This window comes from Microchirus variegatus (assembly GCF_963457635.1).
Source record: "Microchirus variegatus genome assembly, chromosome: 2".
In the NCBI taxonomy this organism is placed as follows: Eukaryota; Metazoa; Chordata; class Actinopteri; order Pleuronectiformes; family Soleidae; genus Microchirus; species Microchirus variegatus.
In genome coordinates this window covers 34,771,820-34,790,603 of record NC_139803.1, presented here as the reverse complement: position 1 = coordinate 34,790,603, position 18,784 = coordinate 34,771,820, and the positions used below count along the sequence as shown (strand labels likewise).

The following is an 18,784-nucleotide window of genomic DNA, read 5'->3' as shown; positions in this document are numbered from 1 at the left end:
CACAAAAAGACATTAGGCTGATTTGGCCTTGAGTTAAATACAGTAGCTGGAGCTGGAAGATGTTTTGGATGATGGTGCCATCTTCATTATCTATTCTGTGCATTTTCACTAGCACATGGGGGGTTAAGGTGCAGTTTAGGTGAGCAAACAAAGGTCCACCAGTGTAGTAAATGATATGATGCATTGATAATAATTAATACATCTAGTATTTTCAAGAATTACACATAAAAAACAGACAAAGAGCCATGAGTAATTGAGTCTATGGGCTAGTTGAGACACCACTACCGTCAATTTCATGTGCCTCAGCATTTGTCCTCTGATAACACTTTTCACTGGCTTTAACACAAGGTCACCTTCATCCATACTAATATCTTTTGAGGACTGGAGACATCTGTCCTTGTCTACTTTGTGTTTATTTGCTGATGGCTTCGAAAAGAAAAACCTGAGGTTACTAAGTTTATTGATGTGAACAATTGCAAGATTTGTGCAATGACCTCTGCTGCCTCAACTTAATAAGCAACATCCCAAATTATGACAAAGACATCATTAATATAAATAAATGTGAATGGTGGAAAGTGGCTCTTTCATTTATTGAATGTGGACAAGACAAGACGCATTTCAGGTACAAACATTTCTGTGTTGTTGAGCTCGCTCTTTCAACGGTGTTTACATACAACGATGGAAACTTGACACCACTGCTCTGCAGATAGGCTCGTGTCTTTATTTACACAACCTGGAAGAATCATGTAATACTGGCTAACAACACACACAAAAAGCAAAACAAATGAAACCCACGTTTCCAGCGGAATGGGGGGGGATAACATGAATTAACAGAGAAAATATCATATAAAACATGTTTTCAATAAACTGTGCATTTCTATCCCTTAAATAGAATATTGCAATTGTTTCTTTGACTAAACACATGGTGAAATGTGACTGATAATCTGCCATAATCTGTGGTTCCTTCAATAAGATTTAACCATTAGTAAATAGTCAGTTAATAATTATACTATAGTACTACAGTTTGACTAAGACGGGTTCAGAGTTTTTTGTTATTGTAAAGAGGCTTCTCGTGTTAGCAAACAGTATATTTTTGAACACAATTTATTCACCTATGCTTAATGTGAAAATGTACTGATCAATATTTTACTTGGACCATTGATGAGCAGAAGTGAAGTGTGTAGGATGTCAGGTCAGTCCTTTACATGTTCCCAAAATGAATGTAACAGTTCAATAATATATAACTTATAACAAATGATATCTAACAAAAAAAAAAAAAGAGATCACAGCATCACTCATGAAACAAATATATAAACTGGAAACAAAAATGCTAACGTGTACTGGATGTTTTGTCTTTATTTGAATTTTGCTTCTTTGCAAATAAGATAACGCAAAAAGAAACTTAAAATAAGGCTATAAACCGCTGTCCTCTGGACTGTAGCAGGTCTTTTATTAGGGAGGGATTTTGCTGCTTCAGCCTCCTCTGATTGTAGGAGGGTTATTTGCTGTGTGTGTGTGTGTGTGTGTGTGTGTGTGTGTGTGTGTGTGTGTGTGTGTGTGTGTGTGTGTGTGTGTCAGGTGCACTTAAGCAGCTAGCGCTCAATGGTTGTGCTCTGGTTTTTAGCGATCATCACAACATCTGCCACTCGAAGGCAAACATCACACTGGCTACTTCCAGGCTGCGGGCGATTTCTTCCAGGATGCAATGATGCTGCCACAGCTGGTTCAGCTTCCTGTAGCGCTCCGGGCACAGGTGCAAAGGATTGCCCCGTCTAGAAATTCAAACAGAGACGCGTCATGATTGAAATGTTTGTCCAAAAGAACACCAAATATATTCAATAGAACACATTTAGAGGTTCGAATAAAAACAATAAAAACAGATGGTGGAGCAGCTGTGTTTGTGCATGAACAGAGTTTAATGCTGGGTGTACGTGCAGGACGTTATTTACCCAATTTGAACCACCCTCGTGTATGCATGTTTGGAACTGGGACTGCAGTCACAACACTAAAGGTCACATGGTTTAAATATAGAACCCAACTTATTTTTGTTGATTTATTTTCAAAAACAAGCAAAACCTGATTTGTGTTTTATCATTAAACTGTTATTTATAGCTGGTTCCCTGATGCATCTGTAACACTTCATCAACTCCCACCATATAAAACCTTTATCTAAGTCCCCAGTTACTACAGAAGATAAATATCCTCTTGATTTACTTCACTAAATACTGTAGTTAAATATTTAGAGATGTTGTAACAATACAAGAATAAAATGGAAATATGGAACTGCAAATGTAACACTAACAGACCGCAGGTTAAGTAGGGATTGACATGTAGCAGCTTTTTATACCTGTAGGGGGCAATATTGACATGGCTACAATTGTAATTCTGAGCAGAAGCCATAACAGTAGGAAATGAAGCAGTGATTCTTACACAAGATTCGGGTCAGTCTCCCCATAGTCGTCCAGGTAAGGAGCAGGATACGTGCTGACTCGAGTCTTACTAGCCATCAGAATAATTTCACACTCTCTTATCCTGTCAACAAAAAGACTTGAGTTAATTTATGCCGCAAAAATCTATTAGTACAAATATTTTAGAGCAGGGCTTCTCACTCCTGGTCCTGAGGAGCCACTGTCCTGCATGTTTTAGGTGTTAACCTGCTCCAACACACCTGATTCAAATAAATGGCTCGTTATCAGGCTTCAGCAGAGCTCACTGACGAGCTGACCGTTAGAATCAGGTGTGTTTGAGCAGGGAAACATCTAAACCATGCAGGACACCCATGGCTCCCCATGACCAGGAGTGATAAACCCTGTTTTAGAGGTACAAAAATGCAGGACCGATGACCCACCGTAGGAACATTCCCACCCCTGCACCACAGGTGGCAGCGTGTGCGGTGCACGCTCCCACATCTTCCCCGTCGAGCTGGCTGAGACAGCAGGAGCTCTGCGAGCACAGCATGGCCCCGCAGAACAGACACAGCGTCGGGTGCTTCCTCTCGTCATCTGTCGACTTGGGACAACTGAGGACAAAACGCAAAAGATGTTACACAGATTTTCCACCAAGAGATGTGAACAAAAAAACGACTTCAAGTTGCCCACTTACTGAAAATGGCTGGCTTGATTGAGTAGAGCACTGTAGTCATCAGGAAGAACAATCAAACGATTCCTTGTCCTGGGATATCTGAAGAAAAGGATTATTGTGTAAATTCATAACTTATATACTAAACAAAAGGACAAACCAGGGAGAGACAAACGCAGGTAAGGAGTGATCGGTTTCTTTATAATCTGCAGTTTTTACACACTGGAATTAAAGTGTACCTGACTGTCTGGACTTTGCCTTTCAGAGCTTTGGTGATAGCTGGACTCCCGCACCACCTAAGGAAGACGAAGCACGGTCATAAAACAAAGTTCAGTGCGCGGATAAATCAGCCTTCGCCTCACAGTCAATCACCAACCTCTGCAGCAGTGGATTAACGGTTTCTCTGTGCTGCTGGAAGAGCTGGAACACATTGGAAGGCAGCGCCAGGTAACTGCATAGTGCCTCCATCTGTCCTTGGGCAGTAACTTCAACGGACAAAAATAAACAAAAACATTGGTTTTGAATGCACAAAGCTTAGCATGTTCTAAATTATGATGACACAGTCCTTTGGGTCTGACATACCAGAAGTACTAGAAAGTTCCTCTGGAGGATTGACGCCAGTAAGGCAGTTGAAGAAGAGAGCAGCACAGCGCAGGAACGGCTCAATTCCTCTCTTGACTCTTTCGGCCACAGAGCTGCCAGACACATCTGGAAGGAGCCTAAGGAACAAGGTGAAAAGGTCACACAAGCTGACTACCAAGTACGAACACTGAGCGTTCCCATTGTGTTATATTAGATGTACCTTCCAGTGTGTTGTGACACTGTACTGTAGAGCTCTGCTGCTGCTCTCGCTTCCTCCATCTCCTCTCCAGTCGCAGCTGGATTGAAATCTTAACAAGCATGTAATCTTTATTATTATTTATCATAATAATCGTGTTCACTATCATACAGCGTCCTCGGTTACTAGTAGTATGCTAGTTTGTACCTGTAGAGGACAGGAGGACCTGGATCACATGTGCCATGGTGACCAGGTGTAAGATGTGCAGGTGGTTGTAGGCAGAGCTGACAGCAGACGGTTGTAAGTCGACAGCCTCCTCCTGGTACAGTGCGGGTATAGATAACACTAACCCCACCTAAGAAAACACACAAGAAAGCACACATTACATCACTTTTTATCATTACTTTCTATTATTATGAGCAATCACAGAATGTCATTTTTTTCCCCCAGAAACTGGGTCATATCCAACATGGAAGACTTACCAGAAGATGGAAAAAGTCCACTTCCAGAAGGGACGGGGTGTTTTTCCTGCTCATGACAGGTAACAAGACTGAAGAGAGAGACAACACAAGCAAATATATTGTTATCACCAATTACTACATGTCTATGATGTAAATAACAAAGGAACATGTAGGTATTGTCACGTATTAAAAGGTTTAGTATGCTTGGATTGACCACGTACCCCCCAGCAGGTCTGTGAAATGCCTTTGGATCACAGTCTGAGAGCTCTTTAGTCTCTGTGACGCTGAAAACTGAACTATTGCCTTTAGACCTGCAAGCTAAAAATAGAGAATCATTTCACAAACATGAGCTTTATTAACAAATATGTGAAATACTTGTTCACGTGTGAATTCGTGGCATCAAACCTGTCTGTTTTGTAAGGACCCAAAGAGTGACTTGTCTTCTTCATCCAAGATGTTTTCTGTGAAGACGAATGCAAGTTAGGATTACGTGTCTTACAAAAAAGACCAAAAAGACCAGATAATTAAATTGCAAAGTCCTACCTATGGCCTGGATAGTGAAGGCGCATGTATTCCATGCCATCAGGGGCACACGAGGACACAGCTCATTGGGTGCCGTCTGCAATCCCACTCTGTGGACAATGGTGGCGCACACAACCAGCATTTCTGCTATGCTGGGTGAGAACTTTCGCCTGAAGATGCCAAACAACAGAAAATCAAGTTAACAGTGCCACTGGAAACACAGAGACTCAGTTAATACTTCAAAACCAGACGGTTTTACTCACGGCTCTTGTACTCCATAGCTGAGAATGGATCTGAAGTCTGGCTGGCCTTGTCCACACAGCCCCGTTTCTCCATCAGCACTGGGATCTGAAGAAGACGGAGTGATCTCATTTGATGGTGCATTGATTAAAAACCTTTGGAATAGAACAACTGTATTAAAAAAAATGTTATCGTAACACTGCCGATCACCCACCATTGTCCTGAGTGACTGACTTGAGACCTCTAATCCTTGCAGAGAGGATCTGGATCCAGCGAGGCATGGTCAAATGCTGGCCAATTATCTCTGCATTCTCACTACATGAGGGAAACAAAGCATTTCAATCACTTCTACACCATACTGTTCACTTCAGAAGAAACCTGAAGAATTGGACCGGACTTACTAGTTGAACATGAGTGGTTCCAGTGGGATGAGAGGGACGACCGTATTGCACAGAGACTTGCACAGTGGACACAGGTACTCGCCGTTCTCCAGGTCAATGATCACTTCAGCGTGGAGTCGGTTTCTGGTTGTATTCTGGACGGCCTCAAAATATCTGTGCGTATATAAAATATAATACTTAAGTGGCAAATTCACTCTTATACTGCACCCTCAAATGGATAACAAGCAATATTTAAAGAGTACTGTCCCAGTAACTGTTTGTACTTACTTCTGCCAACATGTGGCGTGCATGACGTGTCCACAGCTACCAGTGTGAGTCCCCACTGCCAGTTCAGGAGGCATGATCAAAGGATATGTTGTTCCTGACCCTTTGAGTGATAAATAGAACATGCATCGGGAGTCAGATTTGAACTCATAAACCTGTCTTTGACTTGTTTCGTTTTGTGTTGAACGGTGACTGACCATCCGCTCTGTTGGTCGGTATCTTTCCTCTGCACTGCGTCAGAACCGTGGACCTCTGAACACATGCGGTCAGTACCATGGCCGGGCCCTGAGCCATTACTTCCTGTTCCTCCTGACACAGAATACAGGTCAGCACATCTCTCTTTAACGGTGTCGACCCCCGTTGGGGCCCGATGGCTACACACAGCTCCTTCTCCTCCATTGCACAGCTAGAGGAATGAACACATCCCAAGTTTGACTTCATAGAATTCATTTTATATTACACTACCGTTCAAAAGTTTGGGTCACCAATACAATTTTTGTTGTGTTTTCCATGAAAAGTCACATTTATGACATTTATTCATCAAAAGAGTTGCAAAATGAATAGAAAATATTGTCAAGACATTGACGAGATTAAGAAATAATAATTTTGCCCTTCAAACCTTGCTTTGGTCAAAGAACCAGCAAAACTGAACTGTTTTCACCTGTGCTAGCATAATTGCACAAGGGTTTTCTAATCATCCAATAGCCTTCTAACGCGATTAGCAAACACAATTAGAACACTGGAGAGATGGTTGCTGGAAATGGGCCTCTACAAACCTATATACATATTGCATTAAAAAACAGAAGTTTGCAGCTAGAATAGTCGTTTACCACATTAACAATGTATAGAATGTATTTCTGATTAATTTAATGTTGTATTCATTGAAAAAAGTGCTTTTCCTTCAAAAATAAGGACATTTCCAAGTGACCCCAAACTTTCAAACGGTAGTGTAGATTGTCACCACCTGTCAGCAAAACAAACTCATTTCGTCGAGGTTGTTGCTCACCTTTCGTCGGCTGTAACAGGCTCTCCCTGTGTCCCACTGTTGTCTGGCATGTTGTCATACAGCATCTTGTTTGACTCTATGAAGTTTTTCTGCATTGCTGACATTTGGGCCATTATTTTCTGGCGATGGAGTTTGGCTGCTTCTGCCTTTCTTTTGCGCTCAGCTTTCTCCTTGTCCTGTGCACTCTGGAACAAATAAGAACACATTTGAGGATTATATTTCTCAATAAGAGCAAGATACACAATGAGGATACTCATGTTTCATCAGTTGGGTCAATCAGTGGTCAAGTTAGCTTGTTAGTTATCTCTTTTTTTTTTACTGGCAGCAACAAAAACCAGAGACATGCGATATGAAATAGATCTTGTTGTTTTTGGCAACCTCTTCAGGCTTAGTTGTCTCCACACTCATGGACGCTGTTGGACTGGACTTCTCTCTAAGGCACTTGACAATCTCAAACATCTAGAAGACACACATTTAAGAAACAAAAATATGAGCATACCTGAAGAAAAACACCTGATGAATGTTTACAGATGAGAAAAATAGAAAACCTGTAGAAGCCATTTAGCCATGTCTTTCTGAGCATCGAGGGAAGGAAGAGACTTAATTTTGGACAATAAGAGGAACACCGACTTTCCATGTTCTGAACCAACTCCTGGAAAAGAAAGAGTCACGAGTCACAAAAATCCCCAAAACCCACATAAAAGACACACTTGACGATGACAACTGGCTTTCACTCACTGCGAGCCTTCAGGCTGAAATCAAAGGTCACTTCCTCCACACTGTTGTCCTCAAGCTGTGTCTTCTCTTCAAGCAAAGCTTGACCGATTAGGTGCAGGGCCTGTGTGATAAAGGTGTATGTTTTTGTTACAAGAGGAGAAAAAACAGGAAGGCAGACCATTGTAGAGTTGAATCGAACTTATACCCTCTGAATCATGGCTTCTGTCCAGTGAGACGTCCGATCCTCTGCGACTCTCTGAAGGACACGTCTCAGGACATGTACAACGATGTCGCAGCACAGCAGGCGCACTATGTTGGTGAAAGCTGGACAAAAGGCTGGAGGCAATGGAGGACAGAGAGCTGAGAACAAAAAGATAGAAGGGAATGAGTCAGTACCGCTAATGGTCATGTACAGTAGAGAAACGTCATATTTAAATGTTGCTTCACCTTTATCATTTCCCTCCTGACTCCTCCTCTTCCTCTGAGACTCTTCAGCCTACAACAAGTGAATAATTAGAATCAACTGAGACCTTCATTCAAAATTAGAAGACAAACGGTGATGGGACATCATGTTACCTTGCTATGCTGGGACCTTGAATAGTGATAGAAGAAAGGGTTGAACTCTACCAAGCGCTCTTTTTTTAGTTCATACAGTCCATGCCCCGATACTCCTGGTTTTCTAAAAACAGAAGAGGAAACAGACTAATTGGCACAAATATCGTGCAAATAATTCTTAGATGAGAGAGCTTTCTCTGTCGCTCATCAGGTAATCTTATCTCTTACTACTGATGTTTCAATCTTGCTTTCAATCCTGATGCTGTCAAATGTTGTCTGTGACTTAAACTTTGTCTCACTTGGGTCTTTGTTTGGTTAAATTCTGCCTCACTGAAACATTGTGTTTTATTCTGTAAAGCACTTTTGAGACTTCCATTGTTTCAGACCTGCTTTATAAATAAACGTCACGTGACCCGACATGAAAGCTGTTTTTACGTACTTGAAAGTGGAAACTTTGGATATCACCGTCTCCAGGCCTGTTTCATGGTTTTCCTACAAAAAAAACACATTATACATAAGTTTGTGTACACTCACTTTCCTCATAAAAACACAAATACTCACTGTAAACTCATTGATTTTGAGACACAGTACATCATGATATTTACATTCTCTGGCAGGCCTTTGACCAGGCTACTATGAGCCATGGGTTCAATGCACAGCAAGTGGATGACCTCCCTCATGGTCACATCCTCTTTTGTCACGTGACTGATCCCGGGGACATAGCGCTCGCCTGAAAACAAAAAAGCGGTCACACACTACAGCGTGGTTCATATGTAATTGAGTAACCATGTATGATTAGTAGAATGTGCCACTGCACCGACAATGACGATCAGCAGGTACAACATCTCTTCTGTCAGTCGATTCCAATGTAAGAGTTCATCCTGTAAAGTAGTTTATTAAGTCACAATTATATTTTTTGCATGAAAACATTTTTTTGCCATATTGAGATGTTGCTTACCTGGTCTTTGCTTGAACAACTTCCATTAAAATAATCGAAGAGCTCAAATCTCAACAAGACCAGCATGAGGAAGTGGTTCGGGTCCATTGTGGAAGCAGCAATCTGCAAATGTTTTGTAGGGAAAGGGCTGTGACCCAATACATAAACACTGTATAATGTGAGGGGGTAAACACAGGGTCTGTGTGACTGCCACCAACCTGAAGCATAAGAACGTCCTTGTCATACATCTCTTCCCTGCATTTTACATCCTGGTAGTAGTAAACCTGCACATATGAAACAAACAATTGATTAAAGAACAGCTAACATTACTACTACTACTACTACTAACTCTTTGTGCATCCACAGAATGCAGCGTACCTGGCTGACCAATGAAAGACCGTTTCTCCGCCACATTTCAGCTGAGACTTGAGCAGCCAGCACCACACAGCGCAGAGGATGTTCAGCCAGCTGGGTGTAATCATAAATCTCCTGCAAAAGTGAGTAAAGAAATATCTAGAGCTGAAACAGTTAATCAATTAATCGATTACTAAATAAATTGTCAACTATTTTGAAAATGGAATAATCGGTATATATTTTCTCTGTTTCTTTGCTCCACGTAACAAAGAAATTATTAAAACTGAATCATTTTGGTTTGTGGACAAAACGAGACGTTCAAGAACATCATCATTTCCAGGTTTGACAAACACTGATCAACGTTTTTTAACATTTCCTTACATTTTATAGACCATCGATTAATAGAGGAAATAATCGACAGATTAATCAATTATGAAAATAATTATTAGTTGCAGCTCTAGAAATATTACTCTCATATTGCTGCAAAGCTAATTAAGCATATTCATCAAATACTGCACTTACGGGATGATCCAGGTGTTCAATAGCCCCTGTTCTGCACAGAAGTACATGTAACCCTATGAATGATGAGAATATACAGGTTAGTAAGTTCATTGTTCACTGAAAAATAAATAAATAAATAAACTAGTGAGAGAATCAAACATTAGTTCTTGTACCAGCAAGTAACCTAGAGATGGGCAGATGTATGCTGACGGGCTCCTGAGATACTTTGTACGGACGAACGTGGAGGATGTGCTTGCACATGTAGTAGTCGTTGGCCTCTCGATGAAAGGGCTGGTTATTGCACTGCATCAGGAATTTGTGGCATTCTTCAAATGCGAGGATCAAGATGTCATCCTGAAAAAGGCAGATAAAACCAATTACTATGAGAATTTCCCCCAACCTTTGACTTAAGATTTATTTGTATACATTACAAATGGCACAGATAAAAATGATGTTTCAATTATGTACCACAAATCTCTTGGAAATTATTTGTTTGTGATATTAAGTGTTACAGTTATGACACGTCTCTAAATTGGTTGATACATGATGCACTCATTTGCTCTAATCATGATTTATATTGTGTTTATACAGTAGTTTGCCATCTAAAAAATTTCATGTTTGGGGAAAACTGATTCCAATGTTGAATAAAACAGCGACTCACATCAGATGAACACCAGTCTTGAAACATAGCAATAATGTGGCGGAGCTGGATCTGAAGAGAAAAACCTGCTTCCCATTCTGGCTCGACAGCAATGTGTTGCCCAAACTGGCGCTTCACCTCCTCCATACCCTAAAAGAAGGTTAATTAAATTCGCTTCATTGGACTAGTTAAAGCAATGATGTAAATGTTCAAACAAAAAAAGAATCAAGAGATACCTGCATGCATCTGAGCAGCCCAAGAAAGACTTTAAGCCCTTCTAGGAACTCTCTCCGCAGTTCTTCAGTCCACGTTGTTGGTTTGCTGATGAGAATGTATCTGAGAAAGAGAGAGAAAGAAGTTATATCTTAAACAAGGATCACAAAAACTGAAGTGAAAAAATGTTAGACTGTCAGTGTTATCACCTGAGATCATGGAAGATGAGCTGGATGCGTGAGAATTTTTCTGAGTTGTAGCCAAGGAAGAAGAAGCGATTATTTTCGTCCAGATGTTCGCGCAGCAATTCCATTATAGTGTCGATTACCACCTTAATGACATTGCCGTCTTCGATCAGCTGTCTGGCCTAAAGACAAGATGGATGTCAAATGACGCTAAAGATGGTACAAAGACAATCATGTCTTAATAAAGAAGTGCAGATGTTCATAATGTGGACTTACCAGTGTGGGTACAGTAAAGATCTGTACAGACAGAGCAGTGATGGATACACTCCTCTCGTGGTCATCCTTGATGAAATCCTTCTGGAGCTGTGTATAGTTCTGAAATGATAGAGATCACAAATATACTAACTTCAGGAAGAAAACATTCCAGTGTGTTTTCTTCAACTATTTTGCTGTTTTTACCTTTGTAAACTCAATAGCAAATTGCCTTTTGAACTCTGTTTCCATTAGCATGCTACAGAAAATCAGGTCATGTACGATCTTGCGAGCTCCTGCAGGAAATAAGAACCGACACCATTTTTTTTAGTTCAAGTAAAAATGAAATGTGATGAAATTTACTTCTCTGAAAAATCAATCCCTACTTGCCTTTGTACATCCTCGAGTCGTGCAGCATTAGTCTGCTGATGAGACAAGGCTGATCTCTGTCTGGCTTGAGCGCCACCTGACAGAAGGTCTGCCTGAGGCCAACTGCACATAGTAACACATAGGTTCCCAGTCACATGTCAACCAAGTAAATAAGCATAACTGAGCATTACAGAGTAAATATAGTGTAGTATGTGTGTGGTATGGTGAGAGCAATGGCAGCACCTGAGTAACCAATGATCTTTTGGAACCAGGAGCCAAGACGTATGGCAAAAGTCTGATGAGCCATGACTGCTGCGTGAAGGATCTCCACACGCAGTGGCTGCAGGATAAGATTCTCTGAGTGGGACTGCAACACAGCAGTGACAGAGTTATGGTTTAACAATGATCAATGTGAAAACCTTAGTAAAAGCAATGCAAATTCCACCATCTTTACCCTAATAAAGTCCTTTGCTTGCTGACAGGAACGGAGGGTTCCTCTCTTTACTGCACGCCGACCCTGCGCAGCAGTTAGTGAGAGAGTTATTATGGAAATCGATTCAAATTACCCTCCATATAATAGTAAGGAGGAAAAACCACAAAATACTGTACCTCCTTATCAATAAGTGCTGTGTGTGTCTGTGCTTCAGCCTGGTCACAGTTAACAGAACGCTGCAGGGTGTAGATGACATGGTCGTACGAGTGGTGCTCATCATTGTACAGTACACAGTAGTATGCATTGTCTTTTACTCTGCATGGACGGAGAAATAAAAGGTCAATACAAAAAAATGGTTAGGCCGAGCGCTCTGCATATGCACTCGTGTATTTGCAAGGAATCGGACAGGCCATACCCAGGCAGGAGCTCATCTGGTAGGTCAAAGTTTTCCTCCCACATCAAGAAATCTGCGAGGTACTGCAGCAGAACCCGAAACAGCTGCTCAGCGCGCGCACATAACTCTGGCTCCAGCACACACTCATCCTGTACAAAATGAGAGAAATCACACGGGCATCACATCGTTAAACACACTCTTTGGACAGCTTTGCTCCACATGCAGTATAGTGTACTTGAAGTGACTTTAATAGTCAACTTGGAGTGACGTTTCCAAACGTGAAACTCCTACAAACTGTATTCAAACTGTCATATTTTCATACAAGATACAGAATGAGACAATATCGTTATATCAATATTGTTCAATGTTGCATTAAAATCATACTCGTAGCACCGCCGTTAGTTCCCTGTGGTTCATTTGGTCCATAAAATGTAAGAAAATGTAAAAAAAAAAAACGATCAGTGTTTGTCAAACCTGGAAATGACGATGTTCTCGAATGCCTCGTTTTGTCCACAAACCAAAATGATTCAGTTTTAATGATTTCTTTGTTATGTGGAGCAAAGAAACAAAGAAAATATTCACATTTAAGAAGCTAAAAGAATCGGAAATGTGAGGAGCTGGTTAGTAGATCAAAAAAATAACAACTCAGTTATTCGGAGATGGGCATTGAGGAAGCTCAAGTTGAAACTGGAGACTTGCTGACTCAGTGAGCAGAAGATGTCTCATATCATGTCTGTATTTACATTGACAACATAACCACTGTGGAACGTTGTCAGAAAAACGTGTTTAGTCTAAATCACTGCTCCAAGTTGGCTGTCCTTTTGCTATTATTAAACTGAAAATGTAGATATACATAGTATATCACTTTTCAGGTAAAAAAAAAAAAAGACATGATATTTATATATCTATTATAAGACAGGAAACTGGTCGAAATATGTTTTATTAATATTATTGGTATATTATACTATTTAGCCAACAGGCAGTCGACCTGGTAACATTAATATAAAATCCCCTGGGAGCAAACATTCCACATAGTAGCTTAGTATTTCAAACAAACGTCTGACATCTAACATGCAAACTAAACTAAACATACAGTGAGTCTGTGTATTTACACCACTCTGGGAAAACAAGCACTGTGGAATCTAGCACAATCTAAACAACCGTGGGTCTGATAAAGGCAGGACGGGTTTTCATGTTCAGTGTCTCAGGACTACTGGTGTTGTCATGTGATCCGTCACAGCTTGTTAAGCCCAGGTTAAAATTTGGTGGAGGAAACACAAAGCAGCCTGGCAGAGAGTGAGAAAGAGAGACGCCAGCCAGTGATGGTTTTGTTAAGACGCACCTGCTGTTTATGGAAAAAATGGACAGAGCATAAAGCTGCGTGTCCGCATAAAGACCTGGGATACAATCTTATCAGAGGAGTACCTAAACACGATGATCGCAGCACTTTCCTTACCCATTTACTGAGTCAAAGCCACAAACAAAAGAGCAGCATCCACACATCTGTGCTGGAAAAAACAAACATTCTGGGGTACACTGACACAAAATGTGACAAGTGCACCCCCTCCCACCACGTACCCATTTCCGCTCTTTATTATGTAACTTACCGTTACCATGGCAGTGACTGCCCCTGGGTCATGTTTGGAGCAACAGGGGCCGATCTTCCAGGCTTCTATATCCCCACAGTCACAGAAGCCCCCGCCTGATGATGCGTGCATCTGGGAATATAAACTGTTCTGTCACTAACAGTAATTAAGTGAAAAAAATAAACTGTTTAAGCTGTGGGAAGACATTATTTTGGAAAATATGGTCCAACATGAAAGGCTTATAATGACTAGATGAATGATATGTTGTGTTTTTCCCAAAGCTTCTGGGGCATAATAAGAGGCCCCATAAGCTTTTATTAAGTTGACATCATTGCACAAAGTGAATTACAAGTGCTAGTCAAGAGACAAGTAAGGCTGCTTTAGTATGTGAGGGCACAGACATAACTGCATGAGCCATCAGTTAAGATTTCACTTAAAATGTGTCAATACTTTTGTTGATACCAACCTTGTAACGATGGGTTTTGTGTACACTATCCTGGAAGCAATCCATGCACAGGACACAAGTGGGATCTATTGCACAGTCCCTGCAACAAAAAAATTATTTGTTAATTAAAATCAATGTTTTTTTCCCAATGTAAACATTTAATCTAAAACTGATGAGTAATTGTATTTGGTGTATTTTCAATTTCTTGACCTCATGCTGTATGTACATCATTCAGTAGGTTTCAATGCACAGTTGAGTAAAGTTACAGTTGCAGCTTGACTACGCTCTTTCCAGGTATTAGCTGGAAGTGGGAAATGTGGCGCATGTGCAGAGCACCCAGGCTAGCTCACTGACTGAAGGTTTAACAACTTTGAGAAATTTATTTTAATACAATTTTAGTCAAAGGTGTTTACGTGCATTTTAATGTTCAGTTTTTGTCCAACTCACAAAATAATAAGTTTTCCTCAGACTGCCCCATGCCACAACCTGAGAGTCTACTCATTAAATATGTATTTCTATCACTTAGCCTACACACTGTGGTGTTAGTGTAGCACTAAAGCCTATTGGGGTAGTCCCACTAGTGCTAGCTGAGTGTTTCTGTAGCACATCGTTTGTACATGCCAGATTTCAACAAGAAACCGTTATTTATCTGTTAGAAATCAAAATCACCAACAAGAGCAAATAAATATCTTGTTATTAGTACCTGCTTGGCCGTGCAACACAAGGGAAAGCTCAAGAGCATAGAGCGCTTCCTTGCGTTGTATTGCAAAGTAAGCATCTATCATTATTATTACTATTTGTATTGTAGATACACATGTGTTAATATGTAAGATCAGAGTATCTTCTCTGACCTGCAGGAGTAGACAGTCTCTCCCTCTCTAAAGACACGTCCACAGAGCTGGGAGGAGTTGTTGCCTTGCTCAAGTTTGTCCAGACCCTCCTGAGGATCTTCTCCAAACAGGAAACACTCCAGAGGATAGAAGAGTCGGCTCTGCACGAGCTCCTCCTCCTCCTGAGGGCTTGGCTCTTTCTTCTGACAGAAGATCTGTGGAACCTGGTCTTTCAGGTAGCGGAGCAGCGCCGCCCTGCTGTCTGCGGCCTCCAGCCATTCCTGCAGAACAACAGAGAGTGAGTGTGACTCAGTGCCATTGGCCTTATCCGTCTCTGCCAACTGCCAACTGACTCATTTAACTGAACATTAAAAGGTAACTAAATATCCCACATTACAAAAACGTGGAATTATGTCACGTTAACATAATCATGGGTTTATTTTCACAAATTAAGGACATTTTGAAATTTAATATAATCCACCTTGTTTTACACTTTAAAACTCATGCCTGGGGAACATGTTATTCTGAGTTACCTCTGTATAAACATTTAACTTGGTTTTGTCTTCAGACACAACCCAATATCCTTGTGCCAAGAACTATAAATACTGTAATCTGTTACCCTCTCGATATTATGATATCCAATATAAAAAGTACTACACAAGTGGTATACAAGGTGATCTTCGGTATGTTTTGGTCAGGATTATTTTAAAGAGGTGTGACTGAAGACTGTTTACTAAACAAAGGTTGAACCAGTAAATCCTGGAGATACTTTGAGTATCTTTACTATGTAGCTATTCCTACCTTCAGGTAAAATAACTGTTTATCTCAACAACCCACATGTGCGTTTATTTTCACAACAATCAAAAAATCACAAGACTCGAGCAGCATCAGATAATAAATTGTTACGATACTTTAAAATGGCTGTCAAAGGTTCAATCGGCCTTGTGTGCTTATGCCATATTCATTTTTAGCATTTTTATTATTGTGCAATGCAGATGGACATGTGAAACTGATGTATACTAATATACTCTTGTATTTCTCTTCTTTAAAACAGCATCCATTACTGCCATTAGTAAGTAACCTGCCAAGTTTGAAGCCTGCCAAGCCACCTGTTTAACAGACATGCAAATAACAGGAAAAAGAACATTCAAGTGTGGAATTTACTACAATGGTTCCCGAGGTAACTCTCATAAAGTTCAAAGGCCCCTAAAGCTGCAGTTTCACCCTCATCTGAGGAGAACTTAAATTACCTGCCACATTACAGGCCACACGCTTGGTGTAGTGGTTAGCGCTCTTGCCTTTTCAGCAAGAAGACCCGGGTTCGAGCCCCGGTTGGAACAAGGGCCTTTCTGCTAGGAGATTGCATGTTCTCTTAATGTGTGTGGGTTTTCTCTGGGTTCTCTGGCCTCCTCCCACAGTCCAAAAACCTGCTTGGATTAGGTGAATTGTTCACACTAAATTGACTGTAGGTGTGAATGTGAGAGTGGATGGTTGTTTGTCTCTATATGTGGTTCAGGATGTACGCCCTATGTCAGCTGAGATAGGCACAGCACCCTCCCGTGGAGGATGGATGGATGGGTGGAAGCTGCAATTACACGCTGTGGCTGGTGTTTTTATTTTTTGTTTTGAGTTGTGAGAATTTGTGTTGGTTAAGAAGAACAACACTCAATATCCATTTAATTTATTGAAGTTTTCCTTGTATGTATTACGTTAATATATTATGTATGTGTTCCTGTAACATTAGCTGTGCTCGGAGTCACCAAGTACCTAACGCATCACATTTACACTTCTATTCAATCTGTCAACAATGTGTCTCTGACCACCTCCCCAAGATCGGATTACAATCTGTCCTTGGGTGTATTTACACCTGTATTAACAAGTGGTCAGGCACTGTCTGATTGCAATCAGATCACATACAGCACATTTTAATGCTTGGTGTAAATGGGGCCGTCAAGAAACTAGCAGCCCCCAAACAGCATCTTGCATCTGGCCCACTCAACGATAGAAAAGGGCCTGGATTTACCTGTCGCCAATGTCTCTCGCAATTTTCGTCCCACCACCGCCGAAGTCGGCATTGCACACTAGTAAGTCACCAAGAGTACAGCTAGACATTATGTGATTAACAGACGTCCCTTGGCTTAATAGAGATATAAAGGACCTCAGAAAATATGAAGTGTCAATCTGTGTTTCCCAAAAGTCAAAAAGACAAAGTCTTCAAATGTCTTTGTTTTGTTGACAACGTCTGTCCTGTCATCAATACTATATGGCTGTATTGTGCTGGTGCTAATTCGCTCCCCAAACGCGCTACAAACTAGTAAATTGTTAGTTAATAATCAGATATAAACCACATCTGTTTCACTCCCACGGTGACACCAGTTTTGACCGACACGGCAATGCACGAGTTCGGACGTCCGATAAGTCGATGCCAACGTGTTGACAATATCGAATCGAGTAGTCAACTCATGCTGAGGCGCTGTGGACATTCATCCACTGTCTTGTTTACACATATAAGTCCCGACTCCACAGACAGAAACATACTCGCTGTCCGTGGGCAAATTGACACTGTAGCCATTGCAGAATTAGCACGGCAGCTAACCACGACTGCTAGCTTGCTTGGTATAATCTATTTTCACTGCGCCGTAGAACCGTATTAAACTAAACGAGTTGTGTGTTATATATCGGTGTATGGTCCCGGGGTCTCCTTAACTGCTGTCAAGAGCATTCGCTGTTTAAAACTCATACCTTGCTGAGGTCCAGTCCGTATGAGGATTTCTCACCCTCCGCCATGTTCCATTTGCCGGTGTCCTGTGTCGTCTGGTTTCCTCAGCAAGATGGTTACCTTGCGCGTGCCCACGTCCTGTTCACAATCAGTCATGTGAACGGATTGTGAACACACACAGCACCCAGATAGCTTTTGTTTTATTTGTTTATTGTAGTGTTTGACAAACACGTGTTCTTCTAATACCTTGGCATCCGTAATGTTGCGCTACTGCATCATCAGACGTATTGAAGTAGATTTATGAACATAAAAGGAATGCTCTTTGGTGCTGAGTTGCAGAAATAACAGTAAAAATGTGATTAAAGTAGATTATGACCATCTCGTTACAATTAAGGATTTTCTGAAAGATTACTGTACATGTATATATGCGAAAAGAATGACAGTACCACAAATAATTAAGATTTAGATATGTAAAAACATCTGTGTAGGATCTGCAAAAGAGAAGTGTAAGTGTGTATATATTATATATATATTAGAGATACACAATAACAACAATAGAATGGAACGCTGTTTCATTGAAATGATACATTATAAAGCACTTATTTTCATTGTAGAAGACAACGAAACACTCCAAAGAATTACCCAAAAAGCATATAACACATTCAAAGACGTAATAATAAATAGACATAAGACATTGCATATATGTAGCACCTCACTAAAAAGGTCACAATGTGCTTTAAAACGAGGAAGGGACAGTCAAAATTGTAAGAACTACATCAATTCATGAACCCAGAGAAGAAGAAAAAGTTAAATGCATGTGAACTGGACGCGTGAACGCGCCAGGTACCCAGTTGGTATGAAATCCAAAAGGCGCAGAACACCATGTCAAGGAGGAGGTGTCGCT

At 40.8% G+C, this 18,784-nt stretch overlaps 1 protein-coding gene across 1 annotated transcript; it reads right to left on the bottom strand.

The window, feature by feature from the left end:
• Nucleotides 1–605: 605 nt before the first annotated feature.
• On the bottom strand, nucleotides 606–17,955 carry ubr1 (ubiquitin protein ligase E3 component n-recognin 1). The gene is made up of 47 exons (XM_083885835.1): nucleotides 17,904–17,955; nucleotides 15,183–15,442; nucleotides 14,353–14,431; nucleotides 13,908–14,018; nucleotides 12,322–12,449; nucleotides 12,083–12,221; nucleotides 11,928–11,990; nucleotides 11,717–11,840; nucleotides 11,495–11,596; nucleotides 11,312–11,400; nucleotides 11,129–11,227; nucleotides 10,877–11,034; nucleotides 10,691–10,790; nucleotides 10,476–10,604; nucleotides 9,988–10,168; nucleotides 9,836–9,888; nucleotides 9,338–9,448; nucleotides 9,178–9,243; nucleotides 8,981–9,082; nucleotides 8,840–8,903; nucleotides 8,628–8,752; nucleotides 8,462–8,514; nucleotides 8,044–8,146; nucleotides 7,915–7,963; nucleotides 7,673–7,827; nucleotides 7,489–7,588; nucleotides 7,299–7,402; nucleotides 7,129–7,209; nucleotides 6,751–6,935; nucleotides 5,942–6,150; nucleotides 5,748–5,847; nucleotides 5,481–5,633; nucleotides 5,294–5,394; nucleotides 5,103–5,187; nucleotides 4,861–5,009; nucleotides 4,723–4,778; nucleotides 4,539–4,635; nucleotides 4,339–4,406; nucleotides 4,064–4,211; nucleotides 3,881–3,968; nucleotides 3,661–3,797; nucleotides 3,455–3,563; nucleotides 3,318–3,374; nucleotides 3,103–3,180; nucleotides 2,849–3,019; nucleotides 2,431–2,532; nucleotides 606–1,772 (listed from the first exon to the last, which is right to left on the bottom strand). The coding sequence occupies exons 1-47, from the start codon at nucleotides 17,946–17,948 to the stop codon at nucleotides 1,631–1,633; spliced, it is 5,208 nt and encodes a 1,735-aa protein (XP_083741961.1). The 5' UTR covers nucleotides 17,949–17,955; the 3' UTR covers nucleotides 606–1,630.
• Between the last annotated feature and the right edge of the window lie 829 nt (nucleotides 17,956–18,784).

Excerpts from the sequence above, each read along its gene's own strand:
- ubr1 (XM_083885835.1), bottom strand. The coding sequence starts at position 17,948 with ATGGCGGAGGGTGAGAAATCCTCATACGGACTGGACCTCAGCAAG. Across the intron at positions 9,083-9,177 it reads AGGACGTTCTTATGCTTCAG|ATTGCTGCTTCCACAATGGA; the intron begins GTTGGTGGCAGT and ends AAACATTTGCAG. Across the intron at positions 6,151-6,750 it reads CCTGTTACAGCCGACGAAAG|CTGTGCAATGGAGGAGAAGG; the intron begins GTGAGCAACAAC and ends TCATTCCTCTAG.